This window comes from Pelecanus crispus, chromosome 2, assembly GCF_030463565.1.
Source record: "Pelecanus crispus isolate bPelCri1 chromosome 2, bPelCri1.pri, whole genome shotgun sequence".
Lineage (NCBI taxonomy): Eukaryota > Metazoa > Chordata > Aves > Pelecaniformes > Pelecanidae > Pelecanus > Pelecanus crispus.
Window position 1 is genome coordinate 153,214,648 of NC_134644.1, and position 20,142 is coordinate 153,234,789.

The 20,142-nt window shown below is 43.5% G+C and overlaps 1 protein-coding gene across 1 annotated transcript; it reads left to right on the plus strand.

Annotated features, from left to right (window-relative positions):
- The first annotated feature begins 2,858 nt into the window (after nt 1-2,858).
- On the plus strand, nt 2,859-13,988 carry DCSTAMP (dendrocyte expressed seven transmembrane protein). Its single transcript, XM_075706262.1, has 3 exons — nt 2,859-3,884; nt 12,242-12,562; nt 13,905-13,988. The coding sequence occupies exons 1-3, from the start codon at nt 2,859-2,861 to the stop codon at nt 13,986-13,988; spliced, it is 1,431 nt and encodes a 476-aa protein (XP_075562377.1).
- The last annotated feature ends 6,154 nt before the right edge of the window (nt 13,989-20,142 follow it).

The window sequence follows — 20,142 nt, forward strand, 5'->3', positions numbered from 1 at the left end:
AGAATTTGTATCTGCACCTAACAGCTTCAGGAGAGCTTTTGTGATTTATGTTTTCAAAAGGAATCATTCCAGAAAGCTTTCAAGGTTTACTGTTTCTTTAAGCACTGAATTAACCTCTTTAGTCCAGCCAAACATTTAGTTCTACCTCTGAGCCAGAGTGTTATTTTCCCTTCCCAAGCATTCACAGCTGTTTAAGTGCCTGCTGGTACAAGAATTTGCAGCCTCCACATTTTTTTAGGTTTAGAGTTTTCATCCTTTGCGTGATTCTTCTGTGCTGAATATCTACCCCCATTGCTTATGTCTTATGGGGGAAAATGGAGGTGTCAGATAAGCCACAGCGATGCATGCTGTGACTGACTCTGACCCTGGCGGTGGCTGAGCTCAGAGACAGGCTTTGCCAGGGACCGGGATGCTCCCTTCCCAACCTTCAGCAATCACACGGAGACACCTCAGCATCTGTGCCACAGGCTCCAAACATCAGTGGCTCCTTACGATGCCTTTCCTGCCTTAAAACTCTGGGTTCATGCAGGATAGGGACAAACCTGCCATGTATGTGCTGAGTAGCGCAGTGATCTCACATAACAGCACTGAATCTGCCCAGTAAAGGAGACTTTTGATTATTTTCAAATTCTGTCCACATTTTGCAAGTCTCCAGACTCCTGGTCCAGAAGTACAGCTTTTGTTAATTCTAAGGCTTCATTCTTGACTCTCTCTCCAATTCTTGGATGCAGTCATGCCAAACTCCCAGTCACATATTGCAGCCATTTACTGAATGCTTGTTATAAACATTGAGAGGAATGCACTATACCCATACATACAAACACACAAAACCATGCAGAAGCTATACTTGAGAACAGCTGTGAAATCAGTGCTGCAAAAGAAAATTCAAAAGGTGTTATTTTGTCACATGGAAGTTTTTGCAGAATTTAACATAAATGCTAGCTTTTTCACACTTGATTTTTTATGGCTTTTTAAGTCAAGAACAGAACTCCAGATCTATTCACTGTACAGGGCAATTTTTCTTAGGTTACCGAGATGTGGCAGCACATACTGTTTAAGGATCCAACCTAGGAAGTTCAGGATTCACTGGCAGCGTTTGCTGGCTGTTATGCCTCGTTCTGCTTGACTCCAGGATGATGAACATCTCCTTTTTAATTATGTTGCCTAAAAATGCCTTGTTAATTTCTTGTTCAGTAGGAAGAGGGCAAAGTAGACCTGTGAAGCTCGAGTCCTGTGCCTTGTGTACTACCTCTCCTCCCCATTTCACTTACACCACTTTCCCAAACACATGGTGACTTCTACCTACAGCTCCCTGAATACTTCAGGGACATTAATTAACTGATTTCACTCCTGTGAAGGAGCTGCTAATTGCTGTTATACTCCCTTTACAGCTGAGTTCACTGAGGCCCTGGAGGGAAGCAATCTCCTCAGCCTTCCCAAGCAGAGTGAGAGTGCCAGGGATTGAGCCCACCTGGAGAGCTGTTGCCCACCGCTAATCCCTGCTGAAGCTAATAAGCACTGAAAACACTCAGCATCTTTCACGACAGCCCTTAGCACTACAAAGGATCAGGCACAAGTGAGGCCAAGGAAAAGCAGCACACAGACCACAGCAGTCCCAGAAGGTCCCAGCTGGGGTCAAATGCCTGCTCCAATCACCCTCAACTCCTGCTGCATGCAAAACCAATAATGACATAACTAATTACAACAAGAGGAAGGGGAAAATGGTGCAGTGGATGCTAGCAGAATTCATAAAGTCAAATGCCAGTAAAATACACTATGTGTACAAAAAATAGTTTGGTTCCTAGCTACCTGCTGTGTTCAAGCTAAACAAAAGACAAAATAATAGCTTCAGGATGTATTTGCGAAGACAACTGTTCCCTATTATAGGATAAAATTGCAACGGTTTATTTTATTTAATTAGTATCTCATTTGTTCTAGTACGTTAAAAAGCTAATATGCATATAAATTGATCTTGTATCTTTGGACAAATTGAACTATAAATATTATATTGTAAAATAAGAAGGAAAGACATGAGCACTGGACTGTCTCCCATCAAACTGAATTGAATCTCACAGGACTACATTGTAATTTACAGTACGGGCATGCTGGTAGGCAGGAGACATGGTGACAAGTACAAGCAATTAGGGTTAAAAGTGTATATGGGCCAATTTGTAGCTGTGCTATCCCAGGAGAGACTCAAAGAAAGAACGATGCTTCTGAGACACACTTAGTTCCCTCTGTACTGACCTACCTCCAGTTGAAAAAGGAGAGTTTCATTCCCCATTCCTGGGCAGCATGCACATGCTGCCCCACCCGTTCCTCCTTCCCTGGCAGCTGCTCTGGCTGCTCCCCACAGGTCGAGCCATGTTCCCCTGCACTGGGGTACGGATAGGAAATTTCCATGCTCCCCTCTTTCTCTTTCTGGCGCCCCTGTAAAGCAAAGATAGCATCTCCAGGGAAGCACTGGGTGCTACGAGGGGCTTGCATCCCTCTCATGCTCTCCTCATACATGCACAAACACATATATGTACATATGAACCACTGTCTCTATATAGCAAATGAGAAATCAAAGTGTACAAAAAGTAAAAGGACAAAAATACTTTGAAAAAAAGATACAATACCTTTTAGAGTCATCTCTTCCATGTTTATATGTGTGATATTAGGAATGAAGATTTGGGTCTAATGCGGGGTGGTTCAGCCCCCGTGTGAGTCAGACCTGCATTTTTTGCCAGGTGAAGTACTATTGATCAGCCAGTTGAAAGCACATCATCAATAGTGTGACCCTGTAACTAATGGTATTTTTGTTTTCCTTTCCTTTTAGTTTGAGCTATCGCAGTGTCAACAACAATCAGAAGAAAATGCAAACATTTGTCTCAATAGCCAAGAATGCCTGGGGAATTTTTGTATCTGAAAGGAAGCCTGGCTGGAAGTATCTGATGCAGCTTTTTGCAGTTTGCTCTGCAGTTGGCTTCCTCTCAAGCTTTCTCTTATTCCTTGGCATGCACTTCTCCCTGGCACATCACCCTTTGGGTCCCTTATTGATTTCTGGATTCATCTGGATCTTGCTTTCTATCGCACTCTCCTGTTTCAAGCACCTGCGCTGTTTTAGTGTCCTGTTCCTTCTTTCTTGTGGACTGCAAAATGGCAGGAATGCTCTTATTACTGCTGGCACAGGCGTTGTGGTGGCCGGCAACATCCAAAATATTTTTCACAACCTAAAGGTTCTGGCAGACAGTATAACCTGTCATTTGGAGTATGAGGAATTTGCCTTGATAAAATATTATGTTGAGGCAGTAAAATGGATTTACAAGATGGCCAAGCTTTCCACTAAACTGCCTGAATCTGTAGTGTTCCTAAGTCATGAATTCACACCATCTTACTCAATTTCAGATGATGCATTAAAACAAGAGCTAAATGACACAAAGCAAGAAATCCAGAGAGTTGCTAACCAGATATCTTTTATGCTGACTATACTTCCCTATATAGGCCAGAAAGTATTGCCTATAGTAGGGATTTTTCTAGCTTCTTTTGGAACTGGCCTCTTTATCAAAAAATTTGTGGGCTCTCATGGCACCAAATTTAAGAATACTTATATCACTAAAGAGTTCATCGCATTTGATGAGCACCAAAAGCAACAGCAAAGACCCTGCCTTCTGCCACTTAATGGAAAAGAAAGAAAAGATTATGTAACAATCCCATCTTTCTGCCTCACAAGGAAGGACAGAAAAAACATGCAGTATTTTTTTCTCCCTGTAATTATTCATCTTTGCATCTGGCTTCTGTTTGCTTCAGTAGATTATTTGTTTTATTGGTTAATTATTTCTGTGAATAAACATCTCCAACAAGTACCGGATATAGAGATTCAACTCAGCCTCTTTCAGCAAGTAAGTACTTGTCAGTACTTTATATTTCTTAGTTTAGTGTTGAAAAATTTCTCTTCATATTCAGCAGTTGCAGGAACAGACGTACAGCCAATGAACCATCAATTCTTTCAAAGCATAATCATTCATTTTCTTTCAAAAAGGGCCATTGCCTTTACAGATATGTATGTTGGATGGAACCAGACAGTTCTCTGCACTTTCCAAAGTGTCATCATATTTCTAGAGTATAGTAAATAAAGGAAGAAGGAGTTTCATTCCTCCGTTTATATATGTGGATATCATGGTTTAACCCCAGCCGGCATCTAAGCATCACACAGCTGCTTGTTTATTCCTCCCCTCCAGTGGGATGGGGGAGAGAATCAGAAGAATAAAAGTGAGAAAATTCGTGGGTTGACATAAAGACAGTTTAATAGGTAAAGCAAAAGCCGCACATGCAAGTAAAGCAAAACAAGGAATTCACCCCCTGAGGGCACCATGCTAATGTCTGAGGGATGGTGTACTAGCGAGGTCCTTCCATCTGCCATCTCAGTGGAGGTAAGGGATGGAGATCCATGAGGCAGCAAAGATGCAAGGGTTATGGATATGTTTAGAAACCACAGAAGTACCTGAGAATGGTTATGTAGGAATTAGGGCTTCTCCCCCCAGAAAGGTGATGGGATCAATAGCCCAACTGAAGTGCATCTACACCAATGCATGCAGCATGGGCAACAAACAGGAGAAGCTGGAAGCCACTGTGTAGCAGGAAAACTATGACATAGTTGCCATGACAAAAACATGGCGGGATGACTTGCAGAACTAGAGTGCTGCAATGGATGGCTATAAACTCTTCAGTAGGGATAGGCAAGGAAGGAGAGGCAGTGGGGTAGCTCTGTATGTTGGGGAATGTTTTGATTGTCTTGAGCTTAATGATAGTGATGATAGGGTTGAGTGTTTATGGGTAAGTATCAGGGGGAAGGCCAGCAAGACAGACATCACAGTGGGAGTCTATTATAGACCACCTAACCAGGATGAAGAGGCATACAGAATATTCTATAAGCAGATGGGAGAAGTCTCACAATTGCTAGCCCTTGTTCTTGTGGGGGACTTCAACTTACTAGGTGTCTGCTGGAAATATAATACAGCAGAAAGGAAACAGTCTAGGAGGTTCCTGGAGTGTGTGGAAGATAACTTCCTGACACAGCTGGTGAGTGAGCCAACTAGGGAAGGCACCCCACTGGACCTGTTGTTCTCAAACAGAGAAGGACTTGTGGGTGATGTGATTGTTGGAGGCTGTCTTGGGCATGGCGATCATGAAATGATAGAGTTTTTGATTCTTGGAGAAGTAAGGGGTAGGGGGGAGCAGAACTGCTACCTTGGACAGATACTGGCTGCCCATGGCTTGGATAGGTGTACTCTTCACTGGGTAAAAAACTGGCTGGATGGCTGGGCCCAATGAGTTGCAGTGAATGGAGTTAAATCCAGTTGGTGGCTGGTCACAAGTGGTGTTCCTCAGGCCTCAGTACTGGAGCTCGTTCTGTTTAATATCTTTATCAATGATCTGGACGAGGGGATTGAGTACACACTCAGTAAGTTTGCAGATGACACCAGGTGGGGTGGGAGTGTCAATCTGCCTGAGGGTAGGAAGGTCCTGCAGAGAGATCTGGACAGGCTGGATCAATGGGCCGAGGCCAATTGTATGAGGTTCAACAAGGCCAAGTGCCGGGTCCTGCATGTTGGTCACAATAACCCCATGCAGCACTACAGGCTTGGGGAAGAGTTGCTGGAAAGCTGCCTAGTGGAAAAGAACCTGGAGGTGTTGGTAGACAGCTGGCTAAACATGAGCCAGAAGTGTGCCCAGGTGGCCAAGAAGGCCAACAGCATCCTGGCTTGTATCAGACATAGTGTGGCCAGCAGGAGCAGGGAAGTGATTGTCCCCCTGTACTCAGCACTGGTGAGGCTGCACCTCAAATACCATGTCCAGTTTTAAGCCCCTCACTACAAGAAAGACATGGAAGTGCTGGAGCATGTCCAAAGAAAGGCAACGAAGCTGGTGAAGGGTCTAGAGACCAAGTCTTATGAGGAGCAGCTGACGGAACTGGGTTTGTTTAGCCTGAAGAAAAGGAGGCTGAGGGGAGACCTCATTGCTTTCTACAACTACCTTAAAGGAGGTTGTAATGAGGTAGGTGTTGGTCTCTTCTCCCAAGTAAAAAGGGATAGGACAAGAGGAAATGGGCTCAAGCTGCGCCAGGGGAGGTTTACATTGGATATTAGGAAAAATTGCTTCACAGAAAGAGTAGTCAAGCACTGGAACAGGCTGCCCAGGGAAGTGGTTGAGTCCCCATCCCTGGAGGTAGTTAAAAGACTTGTAGATGTGGTGCTTAGGGACATGGTTTAGTGGTGGACTTGGCAGTGTTAGGTTAATGGTAGGACCTGAATATCTTAAAGGTCTTTTCCAACAAAAACAATTCTATGATTCTAATTCATTCAATCCTTTCCATCAGCAGGCAGGGGTTCAGCCATCTCCAGGAAAGCAGGACCCCATCATGCATAGTGGTTACTTGGGAAGACAAATGCCATCACTCCAAACATCTCCCCCTTCCTTCTTCTTCCCCCAGCTTTATCTGCTGATCATGATGTCATATGGTATGGGATATCCCTTCAGTCAGTTGGGGTCAGCTGTCCCAGCTGTATCCCCTCCCAGCTTCTTCTGCACCCACAACCTACTCGCTGGTAAGGTGGTGTGAGAAACAGAAAAAGCTTTGACTCTGTGTAAGTGCAGCTCAGCAATAACTTAAAGCATCCCTGTGTTATCAACACTGTTTCCAGCACAAATCCAAAACATAGCCCCATAGTAGCTACTGTGAAGAAAATTAACTCTATCCCAGCCAAAACCAGCACAGTGGGGAAGACTGGAACCTTAAAACTGGAAACTCACAGTGCTGACATTTGTGAAGCACCGCTTTTATAGTCAAAATGTCACCGTGACACTGATGTAAGAGATGCCTACCTTTCTTCAGCTGAGTATGTGAGGAGCTTATGAAAAAAGCATGGCTGTGTATACATGAAATAATAACACGTTGCCAAAATCTCAAGGTTTTTCTAGCAGGAGCAGCTGTGTCATACAGAACCATAGAGTAATTAGGTTGGAAGGGATGACTGGAGGCCATCTAGACCAACCTCATGTTCAAAACAGGGCCAACTTCAGAGTCAGATCAGATTGCTCAGTCTTGTCTGTGAATACTTCTAAGGCTGGAGATTCCACTTTGGAGTGTCTGACCTGTGTGATGCTGTGCGGGCACAGGAAAGCTGTCCAGTTTGATAGCTTGCAAGATCAGACTTAAAACATTTTCCAAAAGCATATAACCCTTTGATACTTTCAAGATAAAAAGATTTCAAAGGGATGCTTGACTGTTAGTACGATATGATATATGCTTTTTCTTCTGTCAATTTTTTTCTTACTCAGCATTTTCTATTACTTCCTTTTAGAGCTCATAATAACAAGAATTCATTCCCATTTCTCCCCATCCCGCCAAAATTCATCTAGCCAAAAGCGATTCCAAAGAGTAAGGTTATTAAGGTGAGCAATGCAATAAGTGTGTTGCTTGAAATTACAAGCAAACAGAACAGGACATACAAACTTTGGCAGATTCTCAGTCTCACTTTTGCATACATGACATATTAAACCTCTCAGTTGGCTTCTTCAGCCAGACCACATTCTCTATGACACACTGCTAAACCATTGCAGGTTCAGCTTAGACAGTCTTGTGGCAGACTGGTGGTCCCAGTGTGTCAATGGACGTTCATTTGGTTGGGACTGAACAATGAAGGAGAAGGAAGATGTAGTACACAGCATGCTTGAGGCATGGGAGCACTTAAGGCAAATGTAAACTGCTAATGAAATTAGCTGAAATGAAGTCAAACTGCTGGTCAAATTCTGTCATACTTCAGATGGTGGTATTTTGTATCGTATATCCAAATATCTAACTCTTTCATGGGATAAAAATTAAATTATTGTCCAGTTTTATCTTAAGAAAGAGTAGAGAAATTGAGAATCTGTATGGCAGACATAAGCCAAAGGTTTCCAGATTGTGTCAGTGGAAAACCTCTTTTCCTAAAGGATGGAGGCTGCCAGCTTCCAATTGTTACCTTTCTAATTGTTACTTTTCTAATTGTTACCTGAACTTTCTTCTAGGAAGGTAGGTGCAAAAGCTGTTGGATACACTATAACTGTGCCATCAGCAGATGTATAACAAATCGGAGTCATACTGGAGAGGTCAGATTCCTATGCAAAAGCAGAGAGGCTTTCATTATCTGGTCAGTTGGTCTAATGTGAGATATGTTGAGGAGATATGTTGCTACGCATGCGGAGGGGCCTTTACACCTCATATAAACCCTGCTGCTGCACATCTAGCAAAACAGTATGCAAAATGGTCCTGGTCCCCTTGGATATGGTCCTTCAGAGAACAAGGGTTAAGGAGAGCTGGTTGATATTCAGAACTCACCTCCTCAAAGCTCAAGAATGGTTCATCCCAACTAAATGAAGCAAAGGCAGCAGGAAGCCAGCATGGATGAGCAAGGAGCTCCTGACAAAACTAAAACGTAAAAAAGAAGCATAGGGGAGGTAGAAGCAGGGACAGGGGCCCAGGAGGAATGTAGAGATGCTGTGTGATTGTATAGGGATGGGGTCGGGAAAGCCAAAGCCTACCTGGAGCTGGATGAGGTGAGGCAGGCAAAGAGCAGCACAAAGGGCTTCTACAGGTCTATCAGCAGCAGAAGAAAGAGATGGGGAAATGTGGGTCCACTGCTAAGTGCAGTAAGGGTCCTGGTGACGAAGGGCATGGAAAAGCCCAAAGTACTCAGTGTCACCTTCAGCTCTGCCTTTACTAGGAAAAGCACCCTTCAGGAATCTCCGGGCTCTGAGACCAGAGGGCAAGTCTGGAGCAAGGAAGACTTACCCTTGGTGGAGGAGGATCAGGCCAGGGAACATTTAAACAAAGTAAGTCCATGGGACCTGAAGGGAGGCAGGCATGGGTGCTGAGGGGGCTGGCTGATGTCATTGTGAGGCTACTCTTGATTATCTTTGAAAGGCCCTGGTGTCTGGGAGAGGTTCCTGAAGAGTGGAAGAAAGTAACTGTCACTCCCATCTTCAAGAAGGGCAAGGAGGAGGATCCAGGGAACTACAGTCTGGTCAGCCTCACCTTGATCCCTGGGAAGGTGATGGAGCAACTAATCCTGGAAACCATTTCCAAATATGTGAAGGCCAAGAAGGCTATTAGGAGTATTCAGCATGGAATTACAAAGGCTAAGTCATGCTTGACCAACCTAAGAGCCTTCTATGATACAAACACTGGATTGTTGGATGAAGGGAGAACAGTGGATGCTGATTGTGCATTTAAGGCTTCTGTCCTGGTTTTGGCTGGGATAGAGTTAATTTTCTTCCTAGTAGCTGGCATAGTGCTGTGTTTTGGATTTAGTAGGAGAAGAATGCTGGTAACACACTGATGTTTTTAGTTGTTGCTAAGTACTGTTTATGCTAGTCAAGGACTTTTCAGCTTCCCATGCTCTGCCAGGTGCACAAGGAGTTTGGAGTGGGCACAGCCAAGATAGTTGATCCAAACTGATCAAAGGAGTGTGCCACACCATATGACGTCATGCTCAGTATATAAACTGGGGGGAGTTGGCCAGGAGGCTGCAATCACTGCTTGGGGACTGGCTGGGTGTTGGTCAGCAGGTGGTGAGCAGTTGCATCACTTGGGGTTATTTTTCCCCAGGTTTTGTTCTCTCTCTCGTTGTTCTCCTTTTCATTACAATATTTATGGCTATTATTATTATTATTATTATTTTATTTAAATTATTAAACTGTTCTTAACCCACAAGTTTTCTTCCTTTTGCCCTTCCAATTCTCTCCCCCATCCCATTGGGGTAGGGGGAATGAACGAGCAGCTGTGTGATGCTTGGTTGTCAACAGGGGCTAAACCACGGCAGCTTCCAACACTGTCTTCCACAACATCCTCATTAACAAACTGGTGAAGCATAGGCTAGATAAATGGAGAGTGCTATGAACTGAAAACTAGCTGAACTGCTGGACCCAAAAGGTTCTGATGACACAAAGTCACTTTTGATGTCCCCCAGCAGTAGATACTGGAGTGTATACTGTTTAACCTCTTCATTAAAGACCTGAACAGAGGAACAGACTATAGCCACACAAGTATGCAGATAATATAAAACTGGGAAGAGTGGCTGAAACACCAGGGGATAGTGTTGCCATTCAGAGCGACTTGAAAAGGCTAGAGAACTGGGCTGACAGGAATCTCACAATGTTCAGCAAAGGCAAATGCCATATCTTGCAGTGCTTGGGAAGGAATAACCCCATGCACTATACATCTTGGGGGCCAGCCAGCTGGGAGGCAGCTTTGCAGAAAAAGACCCTGGGAGTTCTGATGGACACTGAGTTGACCACAAGCCTGCAATGTGCCCTTATGGCAAACAAAGGGCTATCCTGCTCTGCATTAGGCAGTGTTGCCAGCAGGCTGAGGGAGGTCATCCTTCCCCTCTGCTCAGCACTGGTGAGACCCCTATGGAATGCTGTGCCCAGTGCTGGGCTCACCAATACAAGAGAGACATGCATGTACTGGAGTGAGTTGAGTAAAGGGTCAAGAAGATGATTAAAGGACTGGAGCATCTGTCATACGAGGGGAGGCTAAGAGAACTGGGGCTGTTCAGGCTGGGGAAGAGAAAGCTCCGGAGGATCTCATCAGTGTGTATAAATACTTGATGGGGGTGGTGGGTGTAAGAAAGAGGAGCCAGAATCTTCTCAGTGTTGGCCAGTGCAGGGACAAGAGGCAATGGGCACAAATTAAAGGAAATACCATTTCAACAAAATAATTTTTTTTTTTTACTCTTCAGGTGATCAAACACTAGAACAGGTTTCTGAGACAGGTTGTGAAGTCTCCACCCTTGGAGATATTAAAAGCTCAACTGAACACAGCCCTAAGCAACTTGCTGTAGCATCAGCTATTCTCTGTGTACAGCTGTGTCTGGTTTTGCCTGTGTTTCTATCCTTTGTACCTTGAGGACAGACCCTTATCATGACCTGCCTTGGGTGTGACCCAAGTCAGGGCAAAGAAGGAGCTTAGTTCCGCCATCCATGGACAGAAAGCCTGAGCCTGACCCTGTCTGGCTGATTCATGAGTCCCGTATTATGAATTTGCTCTCTTTATGTGCAGTGTTCACTCCTGTGGAGAGCTGGTTGACTCTTCCAAACCTGAAAATTATGCCATCATCAGATTGCTTCTAGATCCCCAAGGAAGGCTAGTCACATTAAAATGTAAAATCTAACCTTAACAGATTTTTCATAACAAGCCTCAGGCCCACTCATCTCAGGAGTATAGAAAGCTGGCTGGATGAGCAGGACAAACTCAATGACTTCTTGGGATATTTATTTTTGGTATGAACAGTAAAGTTCTTCATGACTTGTGCCACTGTTTCAAACTGAGTTCCTAATGCAGTTTTTCCTTGCCTATACATTGCTTCTGATTAGGGATAGAATGTACTGAGATGGATTGGAACAGGATAATATCAAGGAAAGGCTAACAGGCTGAAAACAGGTGGCATGCTTTGTGCACCTTATTTTTCCAATGAGCATCTAACAGAAGTGCCTGGCTTCTGTAAGGTGGTTAGAAGAGCCACAGGGAAGAGCTACATATCCCCCTGATGTGGTCAGAAGGCAGGGCTGGATGATTCAGTCTTCCTACAGTGTTCCTACATGCAGAGCAGAAAGTTCCCTGCCAGTATGAAATACTGGTCCCAGCAGTGTGTCCAATTTAGTCCCTCTCATTCAGCATTTTAATCCACAAGCAGTGCAAGACATCACCTCTCCTAAGCAAAGGCACCTACTAGAGGAGGAGAGGTGGCTTTGTCTGCATGGTAACCTTGTGGTCAGAGCACCTGCCTAGGTGGGTGTGGAAGCACTGCTGATCATGTACTGAGCCACAACCAAAGGGACAGACACACTCTGCTCTGCTGTTTTACTCTGAAGGAAGGACCCTCCAACAGATGATCTGAGCAGATTCATGGGAGTGGGAATATATTAAACCATTATAGTCAGATTACCTAAATATTTGTCTATCAGAGCCATTGAGAAGGTAAGTTTTTAACAGTTCAAGTTGTGGTACAGTCTCCCAAGAGAAATGGTGAAAATGCCATCTGAAACATTTATAAATAGACAATAAATATATTGTTATGAGCATAGCATATGTAAACACTGGATGGACTAGACAATTTGTGGACCTTTGTAAATCTGAATGTCCAATGGGGAAAATATTAAGAAAGGAGGGAATCAGTACTATAATCAACTCTTTTTTTCCCCTTTTCTTGTGCAGAGGAATGAGAACAGCTTTATCATTGGTACAAGAGAGCATATTGCAAAGACTGATACTTTCAAGATCTCTTTGTTTAAGCATGACTGCATGTTGCAGCCAGAGCTTACTCTCTCCACGACATGGATCCAGCTTGGAGTCATCACCTTCTTCTTAATAATTTTTGGGTTATTCTCTGGCCTCCTGACCCAACTTAAAATACTCGTGTCAACTTCATTTTATCCTGACACTGAGATGAAACGGATACATTATTTACATGCAAAATTACTCAAGAAAAGAGCAAAGCTACAAGATAAAACTGGGAAGAAAATGTTTGCTAGAACGGTAAGCCATCAGCTCTAGGGAAAAAACAAAAATCTCCTTCTCTCAGGCTAGTAGCTGTCGTGGTTTAGCCCCAGCAAGCAACTAAGCACCACGCAGCCGCTCTCTCACTTCCCCTACCCCGATGGGATGGGGGAGAGAACCAGAGGAGTAAGAGTGAGAAACACTCCTGGGTTCAGATAAGAACAGTTTAATAATTGAAATAAAGTAAGATAGTAATGATAATAATAACAATATAATAATGATGATGATAATAATAATAATATACAAAGCGAGTGATGCACAATGCAACTGCTCACCACCTGCTGAACAACACCCAGACAGTTCCAGAGCAGCAATTGCTGTCCCCCAGCCAACCTCTTCCCCCCCCCCCCCCCCCCCCAGTTTATATACTGAGCATGACGTTATATGGTATGGAATAGCCCTTTGGTCAGTTTGGATTAACTATTTTGGCTGTGCCACCTCCCAGTTTCTTGTGCACCTGGCAGAGCATGGGAAGATAAAAAGTCCTTGACTAGCATAAGGAGTACTTAGCAACAACTAAAACATCAGCGTGTTATCAGCATTCTTCTCCTACTAAATCCAAACCACAGCACTATACCAGCTACTAGGAAGAAAATTAACTCTATCCCAGCCAAAACCAGGACAGTAGCCAGATCCAGGAAATACTTAAACACTTGTTAATTTCAATTATGTGCTAATAGACTTTCCCCAGTGCTCTCTTGCACAGGGGCTGGAGACAAGATGCCTATTGGTAAGATTAGATCATATAATTGTTTTGTTCTGTCCTTCCACACACATGCATCAGACATGACAGGGGTACACGCAGATGACTGTGTGCTGGCACGAAATACTCCTCAGACTTAGAGCTCTCCAGAGAAGAAACTTGTTTTCATGAGTGTATGAAAAGTACCTCCAGCAGAATGAGTATTCCTGAAATCTAGACAGCAAATGTTAGGCATTTGTGAGCAGCCTCTTAATGTTGAGAAACATGTTCAGTTGTTGCTTAACAAAATGGAAGGTGATATATTTCTGTTTAAAAACACAGTGGGAGTGTAACTGCAAATACCATTAGGAATCAGAACTTTTTGCTTGCAAAAACATTCACCCTGTATATGTATGTATATGTGGACTAATGGAAATATAAACATACATGCATATATTTATGGCAAATCCAGATACATAGCTGCAGACACATAGAGTTTGGTTTGGTTTGGTTTGGTTTGGTTTGGTTTGGTTTTGGTTTTTTAATAGCCTTCAATACTGACTATATAGGATGTTAGTGACTAGGCAATCTCTAACTCAGTAAAACCATGATCATAACATTGTATTTCTGTCTTTTCAGGTCAGGTTTTGGTTTCCAATACTCAAGGCAAGAGAGGCCATGAGGAAGAAAGAAAGGAGTGTGGCAAATGATAACTCGGTGTGAAAAAGACCAAATGAATCTTTGGATAAGGTTGAGATGGTCTAGGTCCACAGGGACCTGTGTTTTGCACCCATCTTATGGAATTTCAGTTTTAAAACTTAAAAATAGGATCAGTGGCTAATCAGCAGTATTTTGGAAACGTGTGCAAAAGAAGCCACAGGAGATAGTCTGCTCTCCACCACAGAGAGCTCTGGGTTGCATTAATACCTGTTTTTTCAACTTGGGGTCTGCATTGTCTGGCACTTTAAGAAAGCCACGGAGGGTGTGTTCTTCTCTGTAAAAGCAATCAAACAGCTTGGAGCTTTTAGGACTACAGCACAAACCTCTTTGGGTTGAGCTACCAGAGGACATAATGGCAGAAGCAGGTTTGTCTTCTTCACATTTGCCAGACACTGAAGATAGAAGACACAGCAGAGGTTGTCCATTGGTTTCTGGGATGGTCAAGAACCTGATTAGTGGGCTTAGATGTTTCTAGGCATTTCTATCAGCCTTGACCCTCAACTGCCCCAAACCACTTAGCCTGGTTCTTTCCCATCCCTACCTTCAAACACCTGTTCCTGCCTCTGTAGCCGTCTCTTCTGCAGGGCCAGTGCTTTATATGCCCTGTCAGTCTTCTAGCCCAGCCAAACTCTCCCTCCCACCTTGGATCCCCCACTTACTTTTTCTGATTTGTCTCTGAGAAGTTTCTAATCCTGGCCTCCCACACAAATTTCCTCACTTGGTCTTTCCCACTTTCACATAGCCGTAGACTGTATCGCTAGTGCAGATTGTCCTCTATCTTTGATGATTATGAGAGAGGTACTGTAGCATGTGCAGAAGTGAGAATGGTCATGAGAGCTGGAATACAGAGGAATCAGGTACTGTGGGTGCAAACAAGCTGGTTTTGAGGTGTAGGGGGATACGAGCAGACGTGAACAGTGCTTCAAATCTTGCAGTCTAAGGGAGCTTGCAGAAGTGGCAAAAATGGGCCTAATTATGTTGCTAAAACCATCATTGACTTCAATGAAACAAAACTGAGCCAATACTGAGTGCTTCACCTATTCAACTAACATTGGTGATGTGACCTTCATGTGTCACAAGAACATGTCAAGAGCATAAAGACATAGGAATGGCTTGACTAACATGGCACTAGAGATTTAATGTAGAGCTAAAAATCCATCCAACATGCAGTGTACTCTTGATTTTCAGCCACAGCCAACTTCCTTCTTCAGTTTGCATAAGAACAGCAAACTCTACTCTGTTCCTCTATAATATGCGCATGGTCCCAGGACAGCCATTGATTGATGTCTCCATTATCTGAATGAATAAAGGTTTATTTAAAACTTTCCAGTAGCAAGTGTCAGAAGTTATTTTCCACCTGAAACACCAAGCCTTTTTTCCTTTGGTTCTTCCAGATGAAGTATCACTCCTCCAGAGACACAGGTGGTTCAATTTGCTGGTGTGCCAACAATTTGTCTCTAGAAAATGGGGTGCTAGATTAATGCCATGCATTATTGAGGGTTGTGCTGAATGTCTCTGAGAGGCCTAGCTATGCCCTCTTTTGCTAAAGTGGGACAGCCCTGGAGAGTAGCAGAACATAGTTTATATCCCAGGTACTACCATCAAGGACGAATAGCAAAAAGCATCCTGGTGAAAAAGGAGCAAAATGAAGCATGCCCTAAATTTATTTTCACAAAACAGACGAACTGTTCAGGTACTATTGACAAGAGAATATATTCCTTCACTCTTGTTATCATTGCAGATGAAAGGGGAAAAGGAGCTAAATGTCAGCAAGAGCTGAGCATTTTTGGGTGAGTCCTGAGAAGTTCATTGCTGGTAGGAGTCGGATGTGCTCCTTTCAGTCCCAAAGGACAAGGGGGTGAAAAGCCCTGATCTCTTACTGATTACAATGCCCAAAGGCAGGGGCAGCTCTGATTGACAGCACTACAACAAAACACTACCCGCTTCACTTGGCATCAGGAGGCAAAATTTGTCTTGGAGTTTCTTGCCTTTCTTGTTTGATGGTGTGTAGCCACCCAGCATACCTTTTCTTTCTGTTGTTCTGCAAGCAGCAAGTGAAAGCTTTGCAGTACACAGAAATGGTTCATCAAAATGACTCAGCTAGGGGTCAATGGTTGGGACGGATACCTAAATGTGTCAGGATTTTGAGTTTGGGAGTACACTCTCAGGACAATATCATGTCTGTACTTTGTATTTACTTAAGGAAATTAAGCCTAGTGGGAATGACTGATTATGAAAAAGAGCTATTAGTCCTTGGTAGGATAGGTGAGACCTTGCAGGGTTTACAGAACAGTGTTGTACCTGAATGCTGGGACTCCTACCACTAACTTGCAGGGCAGCTTACTGAGTATTGTTTAGCTTGCTCCTTCAAATTGGCAAGAGTCATGGCAGTGATAAAAGGCAATCCTTCTGGGGAAGCTAATTGTAATTCAGTACAAAATATTCAGCTCTGGTAAACATTTTATCTAGATGCTTGACCCCACTCCCATTGACAAAGGACATGGAAAAGCCCAAGGTATTTCTTTGTCTTCATCTTTACAGGCAAGACTGACCTTCAGCCATACCAGGCTCCTCAGACCAGAGGGAAAGTCTGGAGCAAGGAAGACTTACCCCTGTGAAGGATGACATGGTTAGAGAACACTTAAACATGCTGGACATACTCAAGCCCATAGGACATGATGGGAGGCACCCATGGGTGCTGAGGTGCTGGCTGGTGTCATTGTGAGGTGACTCTCGATTATATTTGAAAGATCATGGTGATCAAGAGAGGTTCCTGAGCACTGGAAGAAAGTGAATGTCACTCCCATCTTCAAGAAGGACAAGAAAGAGGATCTGTGAAACTACAGGTTTGTCAGCCTCACCTCAATCTGTGGGAAGGTGATGGAGCAACTTCCCCTGGAAGCCATTTCTAAACACAAAGGTCAGGAACCTGACTGGGATATCACCTAAACATAAGAAAAATTTTTTTACTGTGAGAGTGGTTAAACACTGGAACAGGGTGCCCAGAGAGGTTATGGAGTCTCCATCCTTGGAGATACTCAAAACCCAACTAGTCACAGCTCTGAGCAACTCAGAGCAGCAGGGTTGGAGTAGATAACTCTAGAGGTGTCTGCCAGCCTCAGTCACTCTGTGGTGACTTTTACAGAAAGCATTGCGGAAAAGATAATAGACATGCACAGCAAAAGCTTGTGTTAATTTGCGAATGTGCTGTGCGAGACGCAGGGTGTCACCTCACCAATATTGTTGCCATTACACTCATACTGGTGTCATGCACTTGAGTGGACTAATGCACTGTTTGCTTCTGTGACTGTACACCTGTGTGCTGAAGGTGAGCTGGATGGCAGGCAAAGGAGTTTGCTCTTCCCCATCTCCATAAACCTGGGGTACCAGGGAAAATGACACATTCTGCACATTTTTTAAAAATTCTAAACCAAATTCACCTTCAGTCCCTCAAAGACATTGAGGTTTATCTCAGTGGTAGAACAGTTCTTACCCTGATCTACAGTATTCTTTCAGCTGCTCTGTGGTTTAGAAGAGAGTAGAAGAAATGTCCAAAAAACTGAGGTCCTCTTTAGTTGTACAGATGAAAAGGCAGGTCTGCCCCTCCCCTGGCATTACATTGAGACATACCTCTCATTCTCTGAAGACTTCACTTGGTTTCTGTTTTCTCCCATTTGTTTCTGTCCTGTGAGCTGGGAAAGTCTGGGGATTTGTTTATCTTCAGCTGCCTCTGCAAGTTGTTCAGCTATTCCCTTTGGCCTCTCTGTTTACCATAACTCTCAACCACATGATTACATTGTTCTTTTTTCATCTTTTTTTTTTTTTTTTTAAGGCTACAAATTACAATAAAAAACCCAGTATTCCATCCGCAATTATTTCTGTTCCTCTTCTTGCCTCGCGTCACATTTCCTACATTTTATTTTGGCTCTTTCCCCCTGTCTTTGTCATTCAAAGTCTTCTTTCCCCTTTTGGTATGTTTTCTTCTGCTCCAATAGATCATTCTTCCTCATACATAAAAGCATGTATTTTTCCTTTCTGCTGAGCACAAGTGAACTGCAGGTACAGTTGAAATTAAGGGGTTTGTTTATTCATTTATTGACTTAATGGAAATTTTTAATATCTTTCACGTTACTGGGCATTGTCTCTAACTGCATCTCTAGGGCTTGTCAGAAATGTATTCATGTACCACCAGCACTCGGAACAAGAGTCTGAGGAGAAGTCTGGATGTGGCTTTTGACTCATTCATCCCTTTCCTTCCCCCAGCTCATGGCAGAGCTCAACTTCCTTTTTAAATGTTCTTCATTAGTGTAGAAGCTGTTTGATTTACTGTGAAAAATCCCCCAATTGGATCAAATCTGGTTTGCAAAATTAATGAAAGGCTGACCTGATTGTCTTGTGAAGATAATTCAGAGAGACAAGCTAGTGCTCCTGACAGTCCTGGAGCTCAATACAAACAAGGCCGTTTCCTTTCAAGAACTGTGTTTATGGAACTCTCCTCAACACCACCCCAAACCCCTGAACTTGGCTTTCTTCATAGCTAAGCTAAAGGCTTTTTTTTTTCCTCTGTGCTAATTTTGTTGCAGCATTTCATGTGGACAGTTGGATGTGCAAAGTCAGAGGATGCTGGATTTACAACTGCTTTCACCCTGATCCCTGCTCTGTCAATATTGTCACACTGACTCACTTTGTTTTCATCACAGTTTAAATAGCCCAAAGACACTTGCAGTTAAAGAAGAAATGAACAGGCAAAGCCTTTCCTCTAGTTCTGTTTTACATTGCAAAAGTGGAAGGTAAGGATCAAAGGATGACTCTTTGTTGCTGATGAAATAAAGACTGAAAATGGGGGTGTTATTGTCGACTTTATGGGCGCAGACTTCAAAATACGTGAACAAGCTTCATGGGTGCTGCTTTTCATGAGAGTAACTTCCTTCACATCTCATTCCTGATACATAATACCAGCCCTGCCCTCCAGTGGCCCAGTGAAGCTACACACCCCCGTATTGCCACTCTCTGCAGAGACCCCTTTGTACTTCAGGCTGAAGAGAGAGGCACTGCAGGTTTAGGTGTTTGTACCACAGCCATGAGCTCTTCACAGGCAGTGAAATAATAGCCGACAGACGACCAGGCAATAAACACATACTGGCCATATGAGGATTTCTCTGGCAAATGATGGCGATGAAAGCAATGTTAGGTATGCCAGGATTGGATCTCCCAAATTCCTTCTCTGCTTCTAGCCCTGGAATCCATGTCGCCAGGGAGAATAGGGTACTAAAGATCCCAAATTTCTGTCTGGCTGGGGAAAGTGATAAAAATATGGTTAACAGAGTTTTTTCCTTACTTTAACAATGTATTTGAGTCTCCACCTTTCCATACAAGAGGAAAGGGGAAACCAGCAGAATCCTAATGAGAAGTGCTAAGCAAGGAAAGGCTGTTCTGTGTTTCAGCCTTGACAAAACAGATCCTCAGCTTCTCTGTACTGAGATGTATTGCTTCAGAGAAAAAGGGTTTTAATGCAGCAATGCCACCTCTCAAAGCAATCAGAAATAGTCTACTCTCGCTGAGTGACTGACAGAAGGAAGAATCAAAGAAAGCAAACATCTTTCTCAGTAGGCACTGGAGAAGCCTGAGGAGTGTGGCTAAATGAGGTAGGATTCAAACATCTGGGAAAGCAATTGTTGTCTTACTTCCCTGTAAAAGGCTCAAGGAAACTGTGCTGCAAAAGTAATCGCTAAACCAGCTTTCCAACCTAGCGTGGGGCATCTGTTGTCTTAGGACTACAGTTACAGCACAGTCCCAGCAACAACTTTGTGAGAATGTAATAAGCAAGCAAAAGCTGCGATGAAGTTGTAGGACAAATTCAGAAGTCTTGCCAGGGTGTAGAGACTGAGGCAGGACTGAGAGACCCCTCAGTGCTCCTTCCAGTGCTCCAGTTCAGGGCCTGTGCTGACATAAATGTGTTTTATAATCCCATTTCATCCCAAATTAACTATATGCCTACTAGAAAAAATGTCCTACTATGTTTGGCTCTGCTACCACTCATTACTGGTGTTTTGGAATAGGGACCTCGGCAGTTCCAAAATTATATCCCTATGAAGATCCCACCATTATAGTGTGCCCCATGCAAGTGGAAAAAGAACAAGGACTGCAGAGATTTGGA

Coding starts and splice junctions, on each gene's coding strand:
- DCSTAMP (XM_075706262.1), top strand. CDS start 2,859: ATGCAAACATTTGTCTCAATAGCCAAGAATGCCTGGGGAATTTTTGTA. Junction 3,885..12,241: donor AACTCAGCCTCTTTCAGCAA/GTAAGTACTTGT, acceptor TTTCTTGTGCAG/AGGAATGAGAACAGCTTTAT. Junction 12,563..13,904: donor AGAAAATGTTTGCTAGAACG/GTAAGCCATCAG, acceptor CTGTCTTTTCAG/GTCAGGTTTTGGTTTCCAAT.